This window comes from Polistes canadensis, unplaced genomic scaffold (genome assembly GCF_001313835.1).
Source record: "Polistes canadensis isolate GaletaPanama2010 unplaced genomic scaffold, ASM131383v1 scaffold_128, whole genome shotgun sequence".
Taxonomy (NCBI): Eukaryota; Metazoa; Arthropoda; class Insecta; order Hymenoptera; family Vespidae; genus Polistes; species Polistes canadensis.
The window spans coordinates 6,082-26,243 of NW_014569675.1; the positions used below are offsets into that span (position 1 = coordinate 6,082).

The window sequence follows — 20,162 nt, forward strand, 5'->3', positions numbered from 1 at the left end:
CGATCTGTTTTTTCTCTCTCTCTCTCTCTCTCTCTCTCTTTCTTTCTCTCTTTCTTTCTCTCTTTCTCGAATATTTATACTAACGAGAAAAAGAAAAAAGGGAAAAGATAAAAAGAGGAAATATATTAGCTACGATTACTACAATTTCGTCAATTACGCGAATAACGAGCTGTGAACCAAAAGGAAAGAAAAAAAGAAGAAGAAGAAGAAAAAAAAAAAGGAAAAAAAATATACCAAGAAGCTGCCAACCGGTTGAAATTTCGCTTGTCCTCGTCGAACGATTTATTTCTATCATCATTATCATCATCATCATCATCATCATCATTATCACGGTCATATTTTCCTGCTGTGAAGAATAATTTCAGATAATTATATTAATGCGTATTACAAATTTATAGATTTTTCTCCCTTTTTTATTTTTTTTTTTTTTTTTTAACGTAATCTTGAAACATTACGAGATACATTTATAATCGTGAACAAAATTAAAAAAATAAAAAATCAAACAAGTAATAACCATAGTAGGGGATTATCGTATAAAATCATGCGAATAAAATCATTCTGGTATGTGCATTTGAATTAAATTTAAATTGTTATATGTTACGTAACTGTTTGAATTATTTTTCATTTTTCCCCTTCTCTCTCTCTCCTTCTTTCTTTCTGTCTTTCTCTCTCTCTCTCTCTCTCTCTCTCTCTCTCTCTCTCTCTCTCATGTTACCACGCCTTCTTCTTCTTCCTCTATTACACGCACCGTTTCAAGGAAGGTTAACACGATCGCGAAGATGCATTCGCGGAACGAAGCTGCTTATCCCGAGGCTACCAAAGTTGTATATTCGTATTCGAACAACGATACAACGGCCTTGCTATGCACGGTCTACCATGCGAATGAGAGATGTTGTCGTTAAAAGCATTAACCTCTTTTACTGTATAATTTTTTTTTCCCCTTCTATATTTCTCTCCCTCTCTCTCTCCCTCTCTCTCTCTATGTTTCTTTCTGTCTTTTTCTTTCCTATAGAACTCATAAACGCTCAACGGACCACCCTTGACGAATAATCGTTTTCTCTTAGGAAAATCAATTTATCTCTGATATAAAATATCGATTTTAAATTCTCGTATAGGTTTTTAGTTACATTACTCTCTCGACTAATGATACTTCTTATCGAGTTGTGGGGCAAGAAAAAACGGGAAAATATCGATCGGTTAAAACTTGTTGGAACGAGGAGAGGGGGAAAAAAGGGGGAGTATATGGCAAACAATATACGAAAAGTGCAACGAACAAAATAAGATATTTTAACCAAGGAAATTAATAATTGCCAATAAGAGAGATAAATATATAATTAAAGATACAATGTTTTATTTCTATAATTATTTTCTGGGGATATATATAAACGTGTGTGTATCTTGGATATAAAATATAATTTATTTAACTATCAGGAATAAATAAAATAAAAACATATACGTGAAATAATACGACGTAATATAAAAAGTTTATTAAAATATCCTAGGGAAATATAATTTTAAAAATATAAATAATTACATTGGTATATAATAACCAGAGGGTACGTTCTTGGATACATTCAAATCCAATGTCCTGTATTACATACTCTATTACATATCCCCAGTGACACACCTTATCATATTTCCCCGTGGTTTAATTACTATATATGTTCCTAAAGAAAAAAAAGAAAAAAAAACAAATATGAATATCCCCAACCCCACGTTTCCCAAACCATAAGAACCATAAGAAAAATAGTTACTTTTCTAATCTCTAATCGTTCATTCGTAATATAATCCCACTAAAAAGAAAAGAAAAAATTAAAAAAAAAATATATTCTCTATTTCCTCAACACGTTTCTTCTAATATATCGTATAAACTAATAGCAAAATTCAAATAGATGATAAAACGTTTTTCTCGCTAGGAAAAGGAATATATATAGAAAATAAGTAAGTAGTAGCTCGAGTAAAAGACTAGTGTGTACGTCAAATCATACATAGAATGCATAAAGTAAAATGAGAAAGATAGAATGATAAAAAAAAAAAAAAAAGAGAGAGCAAGAAGAAGAGAAAGATAGAAAGAGGATGAAGTGGTGGTATGAGCAAACTACGCTGAGTTCTTGTCTTCTTTGTATCTTCGTGGTTAATGCAAGTCGAAGTGTGTTCCGAGTCAAAGCGCAAACAGAACCCGACAAAGCCGTCTCTGTTCCGGCTCTTCTTCTTCTGCATACCATCCTTTTCCACCCCCACCCAACCCTTCCCTTTCCTTCTCCTCTTCGCACTACAAATCGGTAAGGGACTACTAACATAAGAACGCAAAACATATACCGACATTGAACGCGTTTAATTCCACTCGAATCCACACTCTGCGAGAGCTTTGAACTCGTTCCTCGGTTGCATTGAATTGCTTCCGATCTTATGATTAATAATAGGATGACCTATGGTGGTTGCGGTTGTCTTGTTGAATGAACACTGTAAGAATAATCAGGTTAAGCAAAAAGAAACAAGAAAAAGGAATGGGTTTTTCTGGAAACAAAAATAAAAACAAAAAAAAGGTTAACTATTATTTGTCCTTTATCTTAAGCGTTGATTGTTTAACGAACACCATAAGAATAATCGAACAAAGGAAGAAGAAAAAGGAATGGGAGTTAGGTGGGTGGGTTTTTTTGGGGGAGGGGAGAAAAAAGGTTACAAAATATTGTTCCCTTATCTTAAGCGTTAAAAAAAAAGTATGAAACAAATAACGAAAGTACCTCTTCTTTGGTGTTTATGGCGGTCGGATGTTACGGTCTTTCTCGATAAGATCGCGTTTCTCCGACGAATTAATCTTCACGAGAGATCCCTTTAAGATGATTCGATCGGATGACTTTGTTATAGCTTCGAGGATAGGCCGTCGTCGTAAATTATATCGAAAAGGAACGTTAAATCGTTCCGACCGGTTACAGTATCGATACATTGATCGATCCTTTGTTTTTTTTCTTTTTTTTTTATTTCTTTTATTTACTCCACGCGTTTGAGAAAGAAAAAAAAAGAAACCCCACCCATCTTTCGAATACATTTTGCGGATTTTTTAATCATCGACGTCTTGACGTCAAATCGAAATTCGTTGAATTCTCAAACGCGAATGATTTTTGCGAAAGTATAATTGTATTGTGTTACTCGTCTTAAAGTTTCCTTAACAAGAAAAGTTTTCGCCTAATAAATGTTTAACAATGTTTTTCGTGTTATTTAAATCACAACTCTCTTTTGTTATATTCATAGAAAATGATTATTTGTTTTTAATAAAATTTGATTTTAAAAAAAAAAGATCCAATAAAACTTGTACAATTTCGAATCAAACGTGAAATTAATATTTTTTAATCGTTTCTTATTATAATTAATATTACAATTTAAGTACCTTTATTTAACATGATTATTCTCAAATTACACGTTGAAAATCGATCGATCGATCGATTGATCAATCGATCGATTTGTTCTAAAAGGGGAAAATAAAGTTATTGTTCAACTAAGCCAATATAACGTACATACGGATATATACATTCATATAGCTATCAGGATTTATGACGACTATTATTACAAGACGTTTTACCCGTGTATACGTACGTGTTTTCGTTAAAACAATTTAAACGTTTTGCCCCCACACGATCGTGCCATTCTCGACCTTACTCTTTCTATATTTTTCATTTCCCAGAGGTGGAAAACCTAAGGCAGTAGGTTTATTGCGCTTTGATAGCGCATTAACCGAACGAATGTTTAAGAAAGAAATAAAGAAAGGAAGAAGAAAAATTATTACTAACAGTTGGGTGCATGTCGGGTCAAGGCGATACGAAACTTGCAATATATTTGTGCTCTTAAAAAAAAAAAGAAAAAAAGAAAGAAATAAAAGTCAAAGTTCGGATGAAGAGAAATAGAGGGTGTCCTGCACGATTCAAGATCTAAGATTAGAGATCAATTAGTTGTCCGTGATCAACGGTGACTATTCATTCGCTCTAATGTCAAAAGTCACTTGTACCCACGTATATACCTATATATATATATATATATATATATATATATATATATATATATTGTCGATTAGTTAAGAGGATTAGTAAGATAAATGCAAGATCTTTTAAACGTGAAATAATTTCCAACGAATTGTAATTTTATGTGTTCGAAAATCTACCTACGTAAAAATTTCTTGCATAATTTCGTCGTCGTCGTCATATATATATATATATATATATTTTTTTTTTTCCTTTTTATTCGTATCCACCACGTCATGGTAATAACGATTTATTGCCATTTACGTTGGTGAAGAAACGAAAGGGATACGAAGAGAAGAAAAAGGATCAAAAAGGAGAAAGAAAATACGGAATGCGTTTCGTATGTAACGCGTTACGGTTTACTGATCAACGAAAAGAGGACGGGATTTTAAAAAGCATCTATGTGTTTTTATATGTATTGCGTATATGTATTTGTTCGTATATATATGTTTTGAACACGATGTATAGTCGCACCTGAAACTCGCCTTCTTTCCGTTCTCGTTACTCTCTGGAGATCGTGACGTAGTAATTACAGGGGAAGTGTTCCGACAAAGCTTATGATTAAGATATATATTAATGATAGCATCGTTCTCTTAGATATTTAATTAGTAACTCGAGTTGGTACATTTATCAAAGATAAATGAAGACAATGGGTTAATAGTTTTCTATGCTATCATTATTTTATATTTTTATTATTAAATGTATATATATATATATATATATATATATATCAAAATGCAAAATTTCCTTCGTAATTATATATTTCTTTTTCGAATAAATAAATATTATTTAAATACAATATATAATATAAAGATAAAATATAATAATTAGTAATATACAACGCGATCAAATTTTCTTTTTATTCACACACGTATTCGATTGAATCATGATACTTTTTGTTGATACATTATTACGTTGAATTGGTATGTATCCGTCAAATGGGTCAACAAAAGATTTGATTGACAGTTGTCACGTGTATAAATTATTTCCCTGGGAATTCGGTATTGATGTATGCCATTGAATGTGGGTGAAAGCAATAGGGTATTCACTTCTCATGGAAGAGAGAAGAAGCTTTGCGTGACTATAATTGGAAGCCGTGCATCATGGGATGGGATAGGATTATGGTATATGCTGCAGGCATTTGACTTGCTTGCACATAACTTTCCGAACTATCTTTTCTCGATGCCGCTATTGCTGATCGTTCGATTCAAACTCGTTGTTAACAGGTTGACTGTTATATTCGCATCATGCGAAAGAATACCTAATTCCTTTCTTGTTTCTTATCGTGAAGTTAACACGATAATAACAAGATGACAAATTGCTTTTGCAGTTTCTCATTGCAGGCTACGTGTAACTATCATCTTTCAACGCGAGTAGTCTAACCACATAGATAAGTTAGATTTATTAAAAGATACGAAGTTTGTTTTTTTTTTTAAATAAAGAAAAAAAAAAAAGAAATAAATAAAAAAATAAAAAAACGAAAAGGGGGTCAAGAGTGGTGTCCGTACAATCATTCCATTTATAATATTTCTCTCATTCAAAACGGACCGCGAATGAAAAGTACGGCCTTGGAAAAATAAATATCCTAAAGAGAACTTTCCGAGAAGTCTCATTGAGATTATAATAAACTTTTTCAAAGTTTCCTCTATAACACATGCTTTTTTTTTCCCCCGTACAAATATAAAATGAAATGTAAAAAAAAGTTTGTCGTATTAATTATTTTTCTTTTATATGTTTCAGAGTGACTTTGAACCTCAGTGTCACGTGTTTCGAACGAAGCAATTGCGCAAGCCCAGACCATGTCATCTGTGCCATCAGGCGGTGATCAAACAAGCGTCTTGTTGCAGAGGTGAGTCGATAAAGTCGAAACCTGTAAGATTCTTGGTAAAATAGAAACGATATATCGTAGTCGATAGTATTCGTTTTTTCTTATCAATCGTTGGTAAAAAATTATTTTTAAATCGGCGCGAATATTAAAACAAATTCGAAATAATATCTGTACCAACTAATTATTTTCCTTTTTTTTATTTATTTATTTTTTCTTTCGTTAAATACATTACGAGATAAATAATAATTAAAAAAAAAAAAAAACTTTTGCATTATCCATACGTAAAATTAGTCTAAATATCTCTGATATATAATTTTAAGTAAAAAAAAAAAAAAATACATTTCTTTTTGTTTTCAGTATGCAAATACATCTGTCACAAGACTTGCGAAGACAAGGTACGTAGTAAAAAAAAAAACCAAAAAAATATCAATGAAAATATTAAACAAACACAAATGATGCAATTTTTCCGCTCGATAAAAAAATAATGTCGTCGTTTATCATTGAACTCGAAAAAAAATAGTCGAAGCTTTAACTGACAATGAGTCGGATGTGGACTCTTACTTGGGCTTGTTCGAAAGCACAACTTTTTCTTTAGTTTACTATATAGAGTGGACCTCGAGTGTTCTTCTTCAAGCGAATATAACATGTATATCTATATATACGATATACGAAGAAGAGTTTAGAGGGTTGCGAATCTCGCTTTCTGTATATACCTATGTACTATATATATATATGTGTGTATATGTGTATATAGTCAAGCAGCTTATCCTTTCATGCGCCAAACTGCTCCACTCGTATCTCGATCGTTTCGAAAAGCGATGAGGAGACTTTAAGAAGAACAAAAAGAAGAGGTGGAAAAGGAGGAGGAGGAGGAGGAGGAGGAGGGGGAGAAAGAGTTTCCTCTTTGTATTCGTCGATACGAACGAATGTTACTCTTCTGCGAAGAACTTAACGGAAGTCATCAGCTACATACACACACATATATATATATATATATATACACATATAGGTACATCTTTCTCTCTCACTCTTGTACTTACAGAAGATGCATCTTAATTCGAGTTCTCCCGCAATGGGGCGAGTACCCGATGAGATTCTCGTTTCTTCGAAGAACGTTAGGTTCGTTCAGCATCCGTAAGATCCATAGTTTTGTAAGTGTTAGTCCCACCTCCGTAGTCTTTTCTTTAACACTGTTAAACGTGGGTGTGTGCGTGTGTGTGTACGTGCGAACACTCGGTAAAATGCGGTGTGAGTTCAGTCACCGGGCAGGGCACGAGCCTTGTTCACTCACTAACTCACTCACTCACTCACTTGCTTACTTACTTACTTACTTACTTACTTACTCACTCACTCACTCGTCTTACCTTCTTCGTATCTTTACTCCTATGTCAAGTTGCTGTAGTGTTTACGGGATCAACGCTGAACGACATTCAGAGAACGCGTTGTCTTCTTATCTTGGTTAAAATTGGTAAAGAATGAAAAAGAAATAAAAAGAAAGAGGGGGGTTAAGATTTCCTGTGTTTGTTTTTTTTTTTTTTTTTGTTTTTTTTTCGCGAAGATGCTTGCCAAAGTACTCGGCAGTAGGTGGGAGGGAGGGAGAGGTAAAGGTTTAAGCCACTTTTAAAAGAAAGGATGACTTTCCGTCTACTTCCAGGAAATGCATTATCCTTCCTTCGTTCCCGTCTTAACGCCAACGCTGATACCACCTTACTTGGATTTTAATCAACGCCTATCGGAAACGTGCACTTTCTTCCTGGAGGATTAATCTTCTATAAGATTTTCTTTAGATTTCATAAGATTCTCTCTCTCTCTATCTATGTGTATGTGTATATGTATGCATATGCGTGTGTGTATGTATCTGTCTATCTCTATCTCTTTCTATAGTCAAGATTTACCTATAGAATTCATAAACTATTCGCGTGTTCTTCGTAGATTTATCAAACGTTCTTCGTACACCATAGAATTATCTAACATCGTCCGTCCTTGGCATTCTGCTTCCACTCGAACCCGTTTCAAGAGAAACATAGTTAAGAATCCGATGAATAAAAGGCGGAATTATTCAAAGACGATCCACCGATTAGAACGAATCGATTTTGTGAAAGAAGATCAACACAACAACAAAAAGAAAAAAAAAGAAAAAAAAAAGAAAAAGGGCGTTAGAAGGAGGCGTTACACAATCGTAAGCTAGCTAGCTGCTCACGATTTTCTTTAGTTGATCGTAAAGCATAAATGGAAGCGATTCATTCGCCTGGAGCCCTTCTGAGTGAAGATAAAACTAGAAAGAGAGAAATAGAGAGAGAGAGAATGATAGTGAGAAAGAATACACAAGTCGTTGAATCAGGCCAGAAGCAAATTGACCGACGTCGTGATTTCAGTGTTAAAGATTATTGATTGCTCAAGCAGAACACACCTCGTACACACCCTTAGAACTAGTCTATGATTATCAACGCGGCATCATTAGCAACTCGAACTCATTACGTTTACGAGCACGGTCACGATCGGTACACCGCTATCGGCAGCTTCTCTTCCATCGCGAGATAAAAAATAAAAAAAAAGAAAATTACAATAAAAAGTACGAAAGTAAGAGAGAGAAAGATATATATATATATATATATAGAGAGAAAGAAACGACCAACGTTGGTAGCGAGAAAAAAAAAAAATAAAAAAGCAAGAGAGAGAGAAAGAGAAGATACTGTTCTCGTACATCACGATCCTCGTTTTGAAATTCAAGACATTGCTCTTGGTATAGTTGAAAGAGTCGTCATGCGACAAACAAGATACAAGAGGATGTAATTTTGTTATTTTCCAAAGTGTTACTTGTTTGTTTGTTTTAAATATAAATGGGATTCAACACACACGCATGATTTTTTAAATGTTTTTTTTTTTTCTTTTTCTTTTTAATACGATCATACACGTTTATATTTTCTTCTGTTAGTTCGATTAAACTTATTCTTAACCCTTTCTTTGAAAATATATCTATAGTAATATATACTCTTATTAAATTATTTTTCAATTGTCTGTGATAGATATCGTAGAAAGCAAGTATTATAAAATTGATATCGTTTTCTAGTAATCAATGAGAGAGATAGAGATTACTTGAAAAGCTCTTAAAGGGAAAACCCGGAACACGAGCTAACGAACGACATTTGTTCCTCCGATATGGAGAAGCCGAGATTTCCACGAGATCGAAGGTCAAACGAATCTTAACCAGTCCTACGTGATCCTACGCGTTCTTCCTTTCTCTCTCTCTCTCTCTCTCTCTCTTTCTTTTTTATATTCTTTTATTTCCCTCTTTGTCTTGCACACACATCTTTTTTTCCTCTGACTACCAAAATTCGCATATCTTTCGAAACGTGTTACGAATACAAATACCTTGAACTCTATTCCAGGAACTCGATTCTCTCTTCTTATACGATCGTTCAAACGGAATAAAGATCTTTCAGTGATCCAGAGAATAAAAAACAAAACTCGTAATTCATTCTGAGTAATTAAACAAACGCGCTTGATCGTTATAATAACTTTTTTGCAAACTTTTATTTATTAAATATAAAAATATACAAACTTCTTATATTATTAAAAAAGAGTATTCGCGTTTTTTAAACGAAATAAGTATAAAATTATTATTCAAATGATACACGAATGAGAGATTGTAGATATAAAGAAATGATTAATACGGTGTAATGAGTTATTATTATTATTATTATTATTATCTGTTGGATCAATTGCATTACATTACACGTGCGATTGATTTTGACATAATTAATTATCGAAGAAAGGTATCATAAAAATTTGTTGGCTCTCGAAATCGTGGGTTTAAAGTACCGGACCACGCCCGGCTTTCTCTGTCATCGTCCTAAGATCGATCGAGCATGCTGCTAGAGCAAGCAACGACCTTTAGAATCCTCCTCCTGGAGTAGGGAGTTCCGTCGTTGTCTCTCGTCGGGCTTGAACAACCGGTAGCGCTTCGTTCGAGGTAACCAGAAGAAGAAGAAGAAGAAGAAGAAGAATAATAATAAGAAGAAGTAGTGTGGTAGATTAAATAGAAAAACAAGAATAAGAAGTTGTAGCAGAACCATCAGTAGCAGAACGAGAGTAGGATGAGTAGTTTGATGCAACAGTAACATCAGTTACATCAACAACAGTAACGTTCCAACTATTTTAACATTTTGATCAAATTTCAAGCCAGTAATCTATTAGAACAAGTAAGAGAAGTATGATACAAAAGTAACACCAACAACAATAACTACGTTAAAACCCATTTTTTTTAAACGTTCACTCAAATTCTAGTCCAGTATTCTAAATAAAGAAGAAGAAGGAGAATGCAACAGCAACAACAGCTGTTTTCGGGTTTTCTTGGTCAAGTTCAATACTCTATCTCTTATTGCAGTTGTGTTAAGTGTTACCGTAAATGTTGGATCTTAAGTTGGTGTGGATCGACCGTTTGAATTTAGCTAGGTAGCAAGGAAACGTTGTAAACCGTTGGTTCGTACCTTCCTTCGTGTATCCCGTCTTAACCAAGTAGGAAAGTCGTGGCTACCATAGTCGGTGGTACCAGGACGTTGTACCACGGCATGTACCACCTCGGTCTTCCAGGATTGTAAACAGCTGGCAAGAACCGGGGAAACCAGGCGATACTTAACGTCCTCCTCCTCCTCCTCCCTTCAGGTTCCTTCCAGCGCCACCTTATCTCTATCTTACTCTGTCTCATTCTTATTCTCTTCTTCTTCTTCTTTCTTTCTCTATCTCATCCCTCTATCTCGCTTCCACTTTTCATCCAGGTGCACTGTCGGCCGATATTAACCCACGCTTCGGCTTTCCTTCGCGACGAGTGTGAGACTGGTGGTACGTAATGGCCGCTGGTAGAGGAGGTAGTAGTAATACTCCGACATGAAAGAAAAGAAGAGGGAAAGAAAAAGATAAAGAAAAGAAAAGAAAAAAGAAGAGGTAAAAGACGAAGTGGTAGAGTATGAGAGGTATAAGTAAAAGAGAGAAAGATATAGTAGGAGTAGGCCGAGGTGGTCCGCATAACGCGAGGTCACGAGAAATCTCCTGAGAGAAGAAGATACAGAAGAAGAGGAAGAAGAATAAGAATAATAAGAATAAGAAGAAGAAGAAAATGAGAAAGGAAAAGAGAATCGTGATGTTAGACTACTACCTGTGTAAAATATCCATTTACTTTCTTAGAGTACAGGTTACGCGCTTAACAATAAAAAGAAACAAAAAAAGAGATAAAAAAGGTATATATATATATCACGAGTTAAATTCAATCGTTTGTCGTAAGTTAACGAATGATAAAAAAAAAAAAAAGTAAAGAAGGTGTTTCCGAACGTTTTCGAATGTTGAAAATATATTTTCAAGTTCGTGCCACCTTGTGCAGATCTTTCGTCGTTTCCACCAAAAGGAATGCGTTCAAGATGTGCATCGTGTAATTAATATAATTATAGCTTTCTAAGAGAGAGAGAAAAGTGATTATTATAATGATACAGCAGCATCAGCAGTAACAGCAGCAGCAGGAACACCACTGTCTTGCAGTAACGTTAAAATCTCCTCCACGTTAATGGATTCACGATATCGCGCTTGGTTCAAAGAGCGCGAGCTTTTAATATCCGATAATTACGAAGCGTATACGAGATAGCATATTGAAGAGAGATCATGCACCGAGATTAAAATGTCACCGATGTGTTGTGTACACCCATATGTGAATATGTGTTATTATATAAGCGCGTAGGATGACTATGGGTGTCGGGGGGACGGGAGGCGGGGGACGGGGGTGTGGGTTAGGAGGGTCTCTCTATAGTTAACATTCGTAAACACAAATTTACTTTCATTTTAAATAGATCCTTCGGATAATGTGTGCGCCTAGAGCAATGAGGATTATTCCTAATACGAAGGAAGTACGATCGATTGATCGATCTATCCTTACGTAGGCGTAATTGCGAGTGATTAATCGATCTGACGTCGTCTATGTGGAAGTGAGAAACTAGTCACGTGTCTGTGATCAACTTTCTTAGATAATATTTACGTTTTAACATAAGAGATGAAAAAGAGAGAGAAAATAATAAGGGAAAGAAAGAAAGAAAGAAAAAAGATTTTCTTCAAATTGTTTATCCCCTTGCGTGTTCTTAAAAGAAAGAATAATCGTTATTAAGATCGCGTGCTGAGATCGATCGGATCGTAACGGAACTTCGCGTGGGATCTATTGATCGCTACGTAATCGGAACTTGGATACCCTAATTCCATTGAACTCCGTCGTCTTCTTATCAACATACGTAATATGTACTTTGAGATTTTGTTTCTTTTTTATTATTTTTCTTTTTTTTTTTTTTTTTTTTTTTTAATCCATTTATCATTTTTTTTCTTAATAGGGCAACGGGNCTATTGATCGCTACGTAATCGGAACTTGGATACCCTAATTCCATTGAACTCCGTCGTCTTCTTATCAACATACGTAATATGTACTTTGAGATTTTTTTTTTTTTTTTTATTTTTTTTTTTTTTTTTTTTTTTTTTATTTTAATCCATTTATCATTTTTTTTCTTAATAGGGCAACGGGTGAGGATTTATATTACGTAGGTGAAAATACATTAATGAAAGCTTACAGAAAAAGTATTTGCTAAAATTGTGAACGAGATATTAGCGTTAATAATAAATTTGGTTTTAAAAGTACGTAAAAATGATAAAATATCACGCATCGATAGGAATCGTGAGAAATAGAAATGATACGTAACGCAATTTTTATTGATTAATATTATTTTGCAATAAATAAGAATAACACTTACTTTTGGATACCACTAATAGAACATTAGTATATTTTATATGTGTACGATTACATTAGAGATAATAGTTCGCAATTTTATTAAATTATTATTTGCAATAAATTTGATGAACACTTACTCTCTTGGTGATATTACGAAAAATATATAAAAAAGTTTTGTTTATAAAATTAATTTTTTTTAACGTGTCTCCGAATAAAAAAGTGGCAAAGTAAAAAATCAATGAGAGAAACGGAATAAATATAAATATAAATATATATATATTGCTTACGGAGGACGAAAATTGTGCCGGTACATATATATATATATATATGTATATATATGTATATATATGGTGGGGTTGGCTCTACCTGGCGGCCGATACCACGATGGGTTCTGTACACGCGCGCAAACGGAGTCTCAGCAGTCAGCGAAGAGCGCTCTAACGCGAAGGACGTGGGAGAAAGATCGATTCGCGTTTTAAAATCCATAATATATAACTATATATGTATATGTGTATGTATATATATTATATCAATTCCACCAATTACACCTATTTTTTCGTTAACGAAATAATTGATCACAAAGATATCTCGAAACGTATTCAAACGTGATCTTTGTTTTTTTTTCTCTTATACGATCACATTGATTGATCGATCGATCGATAGAAAAATAGATAGATAGATAGATAGATAAATAGATATATAGACAGATAGATAAATCGATAGATAGATAGATCATCGAAGGATTACGATAATTTTAAGTGAGAAATGTGAGACTGTGTATTAATAACACTCGTAACCTCGTAGTGATGATCGTTTAATTAAATCAAATATTTATTGACAACGATGAGAATTGCATTATAATAATTTATTTATAAAATAAACTGAAAAAAATAAAATAAATAAAAACAAAGTTTGAATAAAGTTTCTAAGCTAAGTTTGTCACTTTGAATGAAAATCGATAGGCCGGTGGGTATTTCGAGCATTAACCGAACACCACCACCACCACCACCTCCACCACTATCACAACCACCATCACCACCACTGGTCCCACGTTCTTCTTTTTCTTCTTCCTACTCGAGGAAGAGAAGAAAAAAAGAAAGAAAGAAAGAAGTAACATCAAGCAAGAAGGAGGAGGAGGAACTACTACGACGGTATGGTACAACGCACGTTCGAAAGAGTCTCTCGAGACTAATACTCGATTCGATCGCACGATCGATTCGCGTCGTGACGTCGATACCTACTTCCGATAAGCCATCTGAAATCGAGCGGAAGATATTGTATCTGAAAGAGGATCACGATGCGAGCAAGAAGATAGTCAAAGAAGAAGAAGAAGAAGAACAAGAAGAAGAAGAAGAAGTCAACGACAACCAAGAAGAAGAAGGAGAAGAAGAAGAATACAAAAAGAGAGAGAGAGAGAGAGAAGAAAGGGTCGACGAACCATTAGAAGGAATAAGAGAGAGAGAGAGAGAGAGGACAGTGCCAAAATTAGTGACCGAAGTTTCTTTTTTTTGCCGGTGTGACCTTGACCGGTGTCAATCCAGCAACGTGACAAAACTAACCCTTCTTCCGGTATCATCGAATTCTCTTGTAACACCTTTCTCTTTCTCTCTCTTTCTCTTCCATTCCGTTCGTCTGCGTTTTGTCCCTTTAAGTGTCTACCTTACACCACTGATTTTCGTTCGTACGTTCATTCGTACGTTTGGTTGACCACGTTCGACGCATACAATCTGGAAGGACGGACACTGTTTCGAAGGGCGACAAGAGTGAAGAGGAGAGAACGAAGGAGATGCGCCATTTTCGAGAAGCGATGCGAGAAGAAGGTGAACGATCCTTGGAGCGTTTTGCCGCAGACCGGTAATGGGATACCAGAGGTGACGGCAAGATGAACGGTCACGGTTCCACCAATGAGGTATCTTCTTCTTCTTCTTCTTCTTCTTCTTCTTGCGTACATATACATATATATATATATATATATACATATATAAAAAAAAAAGAAAAAAAAGAAAAAGTCAACGATAACGTTTAATCTCGTAATTCGTCTGTTTATTTTAAAACGAATTTTTAACCGTCTATCGCGATAATGGGAGGGAACGTCGTAGTCGGTTAAACGATTTCGCGTCATTTTTAACAGCCGACGACGTAAAAGCGACGCAATTAAAATGGTGGGGGTGAAAAAAAAGAAGAAACACGCACACACACACACACACATATATGTATATCGAATTAATTCTTCGACGCGGTAGGCGCAGCGCCGAAAATTTGTATGCCCCTTTAGCGTAATTAGTCTCCGGAATAAAGTTGACGATGAAAGAAGAAGAAAAAGAAACCAGAAGGAGAGAGAAGGAGAGAAGGAGAAATGATAAAAAAAATAAAATAAAAAGAAAGAAAGAGTAAACAATAAAATAAAATCAAATGTGGTATTATGGTGCATTTAAAAGGACAAGAAAATCGTTTTCGAAAAGCCGCGGGCTCGTAAAAGATTCGCTTTTGCAGCCGGCAGACAAGATGGTTATTGAATGTGTGTGTGTGTGTATGTGTTTGTTTTTTTTTTGCACTTTTTTTTACTATTTTTATTATTTTTTTTAAATACACATATATATATATATTTATCTTTTACGCCGTACTTCGCAATTTCCAAGAAGGTTACGTTCGAAGTAAAGCGTACGCTGAAAAAGAGAGAGGTTAGAGAGAAAGAGAGAGAAGCTTCTCTGATAACACCTCTTACCGATTAGATAACGTTCGCTGACAGGTACGACACTGTTTCCGCGTCGAAAGGCGCGAATTCGCATAACGCTAGTAAAGTATAATAATACTTACATATACCTTAAGCGCACGATATTTTCATTAATTTTTTTTATTCTTATTAATTCTAATTCTTATATTCTTATTATTCTTATTATTCGAGAATAATATATTTTTTTTTTGCTTCTCTCTTTTTTTATTTTTTTTTTTTTTTTTTTTTTTCACGGATATACTTATATGTTGAACGAAATGAGTTATTATCCGCTTGTAATATCAGCTTTTTTTTTTTATTTTTCGGCGCTGGACCGAAGTACGAAATAAATATTAGCGATTCGTTTGCCGAGAGAAAAGATAGAACGCAAGAAACTGGTTCCCCGTGGAAGAAATTCCACGAGGAGGAGAATGGCACGAGAGAAAGAGAGAAAGAGAGAGAGAGAGAGAGAGAGAGAGAGAGAGAGAGAGAGAGAGACGTCATCGATATCTTATTCTTCTCTTCTTATTATTTTCTTTTTTATTTTCATTATTTTTATATTCCCCTTTTTATTCTCCATTTCGTACAATGATAATACGGGTTTATGATAAGGTTTACTTTTTTTTTGTTGCCTTTTTTCTTTTTTAAATATTCATTTTTTAGTCATTTAGGAAAATTCGTTCGTTATATCAAATGTATATATATATATATATATATAGGGGTATTATTTTATTAATAATAATATTTTTTCTTTTTAATAAAAATGTGATATTTTTCGCAATTAAAAAAATTGTAACAAGATGTCAAGCGAAAACAATTTCGAGGCAGATTCTGTAATAAGAGTTCACACAAAAGGGGTTGATATTTATATTTTAATTAAATACTGGCTACCGAGAAATTTTGAAAATAGTATTTCTTTTTTTTTTTCTTCTTTTTTTATTACTACAACAACAAAAATACGTATCACGAACGTGTTCCCTCGGTTAATATTTGATTTTAATTAAAAACAAATTTAAATTATTATTGCAATAATAAAAACGGAGACATTTGTAGTCACGTTGTGTAACATATTGAGATAAAAAAATTAGTATATTAAACCGAAAAAAAGGAAAGAAAAATGTATCTTTAAATATAGATTCGTTATATTAAAGTATATTTATAATCGATACAAACTTTGTCACTCGTGTCAAACAATTTTCAATATAACATTTACCCTTATAGTAAATTTTTCATTTCTTTACCGTGAAATCGATCGTTCGATCGATCGATCGAACAAATGATACCGAGAACCACGGAGAAAAGCATTTCTGGAAAAAAGCCAAACACGAATAGAGAGAAAAGAGAAAAGCGTGTCACGCATGCCCTTGTGGACTGTTTTCGCGCGTGCGTGCACGCAATTGCATAGGAAGTGCATAACGTGTGTGTAGTGATACTCTTTGGCTAGCTTTCGTTCTCACAAAATGATAACTAAAGTTTATAGTTACTTTTTCCACTTAATTCTCAAATCAATTCGATTCGATTCGAGATTCGATTTGGTTTAGTTTACTTTTAATTTGAATTTTAGTTTTCACTTACGTTACTTTCCTATTCGTTCGATTAACCAGAGCAACGCGGTGCAATTTTTTTCAAATCATTTCAAATAAATCGATTCCTTAGTCTTCCGGCATGAATTTGTCCAGTTATTAAATGAAGGCATTAAAGTTCCTGCCGTACCTTATCATTTCTTATTTTTTTTTCCAATCGATAATCAACACCATTCGATAGATAGATCTTACCATCTCTATCGTAATTTCAAATCAATGATATTATTTAATATACGTTTGTCAATAAATCTTTTCCTTTATAATTTATAACGGTTAAATGACAAATCATCCAAAAATATCATTAATTTTTACGTAATTATTATAATATTGATCGTTGAAAATAATCCGTTTAACAAAATGATAATTTTTTTCATTATTATAATATCTTATTTTGTAAAATGAAAAGTATTTGTGTTTTTTGTAAATTATAATATTAAAAAATAATTTCTTCGACGGTATCTCTATACGTTAAAAACTAGATCATTTTTTTCATATATTATATTAATTATCTTTATTTTTTCTTGCAATAATTTGCGATATAAAATAACTAAGAGAAATAATATTTTAAATTATGTTATATTACAAAGAGATGTGACAATAATATCAAAATGCGAACAAAAGAATACGAATAAAAGACATCATCGTGAAAGTGTATACTTTATAAAATCGATTTCTATGGTTAAGAAAAAAGTTTTACAATCGTGAATGTGGAATCAGAGTGATGGGGGCCAGTTTATTTCTTGGCGTCGTAAATCTTGCGTAATTGCGGCCAATTAATTCGTATGCAAATGAGACGAAATGTGAAAGACGGCGTAAAAGAGAGAAGAAAAGAAAGAAATAAAGAAATAAAGACGGGATGAAAGATTGACGAGAAAAAGATGTAACTCTTCTCTGCCTTCTCTTCTTACTCAACATGGTGAGAAGAATCTCTTCTACCAAGGTCGGATTGGTCGAAATTCACAAACGTTGCCGAAATGACCCTTCTCAGAATTTCACGTTCATATTTTCTCATACAATTTTTTTTTTCCTTTCTTAATATTTGTTTCTTAAAAAAAAAAAGATATTATAATGATCGATCGATAATAATTTTGTAATAGAAATGAAAAGTTTCGGATTAATGCGTAGTAGGTGGGTTGAAAAGTTTTGAGCCTCGGCATACAAAACGTTTTATTATTTCTTTTTTTTTTTTTTTATAATGTTCAATTTGATCGACAAAAGAAACCATTGTTTTTATGGTGAAAGGTATGAAATATGTGATATAACAAACTGAACAACACATGAATTTAAGTATCTATCATAAAATATTGTACTATCGAAGATTGGTTGAACTATACGTTATGATTATATGTGAACGTAATTTCGTTAGATGCCACAAAGAAACCTCTCGCAAATTTATTATCCAGTAGTAGTATTATAATACGATGGATTAGAATACTAGTAGCAAATAGGATTTACGAGAAACACGAACTTTCCTTTTAACATCATGAATTTTGATAGGATTCTCGGAGATATACATGTATGTGAAAATCGATATATATCATTATCAGATAAAATATTATTCTCTTTTGTAAAAATAAATCTAACCACACTTGACATATTTTTCGGTTTAACGTAAGAAAAATTAAAATCTTCGTAATTTGTAAGTCTTTTTTTTTTAGGTATTTTCTTTTTCTATTCAATTAAAAGTTCATCGAACTTTCGTTCGTACTTGAATTAAAATTAATTTTCTCTTGGTTTTCTATTTTTTTTTTTTTTTTTTTTTTTTTTTTTTTTTTTGAGATTTGTCCAACAAATTAAGTCGCTAAATTTTCTCGTTAACATCGATAGTTAATATTTGCAGTAAGTCTTGAGAAAGTTCGAGGAAAATTCGAACTTGTAACATAAAGAAAAGATTCTAAGAAAAGCTAAGGGAGTTAATAGAAAGGTAGAAGGGTATAGGGGAGGAAGAGGTAGGTGTAGTAGTAGAAGGTAGATAGATATTTTCTAAAAGACATGAATTGCATCAAAGTTCAAACGTACGAGTGGTCTTTGTAGTTAAAGAAATTCCAAGGTGAATACTAAAAATCTTCTTTCCTCTTTCTTCGAAAGATAATACGAAATGAAAATGAAAAAGAAAAAGAAAAGAAAAAGAAAAGAAAAGAAAAGAAGTAAAAGATAGAAAGAGGAAAAAAGAATTTTTTTAACACCCATTTACAAATACGATCTTCAAACAACATCTCAGTCAGTTCTTCGACTGGATGGATGACTATAGAAAAAATATCTTTCCTTTATTATAGTTGGAATTCGAACAGAACGAATTTGAAATTTTTACGAAAGATAATACTTACGGACGATAAAATACTTGGAAAATATTTCAACGTTATTTTAATATTAATAATACCGATAATTAATTTCTTTTTTTTATCTCCATCTATTAAATCATAAATATTTTCAAATATATTTCTTGAAGATAAAAGAAACGAATGTGAGAAAGACAAAATAATGAATTACATTTGAAAAATATTGGAACAAAGTTTATGTGAACAAATTTGATTTGTTCGTATATTTAAAAAAAAAAATATATATTAAAAAAGGGATAGAAGAGGAAAGGTAAAGAGATAGATGAAAATATTACGATTGAAAACGATAGATAATTTTCGTTCAAATGTAAAATAAATCTGATTGAATTACGTATAAAATTGTCCAACTACTGTTATCATAATTTTAACTTAGAAAAATATTTCCAAAGAATATATAAAAAGTACGAGAAAGATAAAGATAAAGAGAAAGAGAAAGAGAGAAGAAATATAAAAGAAAAATCTTTCTTCAGAATAAAGTCTTTGCACACGCGAGTAAGTAACAGTACTTGGTTGGTAGTTATACATAATATAACGTCTTCCGGTTCCGTTTTCTCAACAACGTAGCTACTATTCATCCCTTTCCTTCCTTCCTACCTACCATCCATTTTTTTTTTTATCTTTTGGTCATTTTTTATGGACCAAACAGAAACGGAATAAGTGGTAAGAGTGTAAGAAAAGAGAGAACGATGAAAAGAAGAGTACTGAGAAAAGAAAAGGAAAGAAAAAAGAAAAGAATAGAATAAGAGGGACGAGATGAGAAAGAATGAACAGAAGAAGAAGAAGAAGATCCCCCATGGTTTTTACCGAGGATTACCAACCATAACGTTTTACGACGACTACGACAACGACTACGACGGAATTGCCATTCCGTTTCGTGCGGACGGCTCGTAAGGAGCTCGTAAACGACTTGCATAAAATTGATTCGC

The 20,162-nt window shown here is 33.1% G+C and overlaps 1 protein-coding gene across 7 annotated transcripts in view; it reads left to right on the plus strand.

Moving 5' to 3' along the window:
* The first annotated feature begins 5,732 nt into the window (after positions 1 to 5,732).
* LOC106788154 (tensin-1) overlaps positions 5,733 to 20,162 on the plus strand; it is a 112,674-nt gene continuing 98,244 nt past the window's right edge. For 6 of the 7 annotated variants that reach the window (XM_014751155.1, XM_014751156.1, XM_014751158.1 and 3 more), the window contains exons 1-2: positions 5,733 to 5,865; positions 6,202 to 6,239. In XM_014751155.1, the coding sequence (XP_014606641.1) occupies positions 5,748 to 5,865; positions 6,202 to 6,239 (156 nt within the window). In that variant the 5' untranslated portion in view covers positions 5,733 to 5,747. Of the gene's footprint in view, positions 5,866 to 6,201; positions 6,240 to 14,043; positions 14,511 to 20,162 lie in introns of those variants that run through there. The other variant, XM_014751160.1, reaches the window with a different exon arrangement.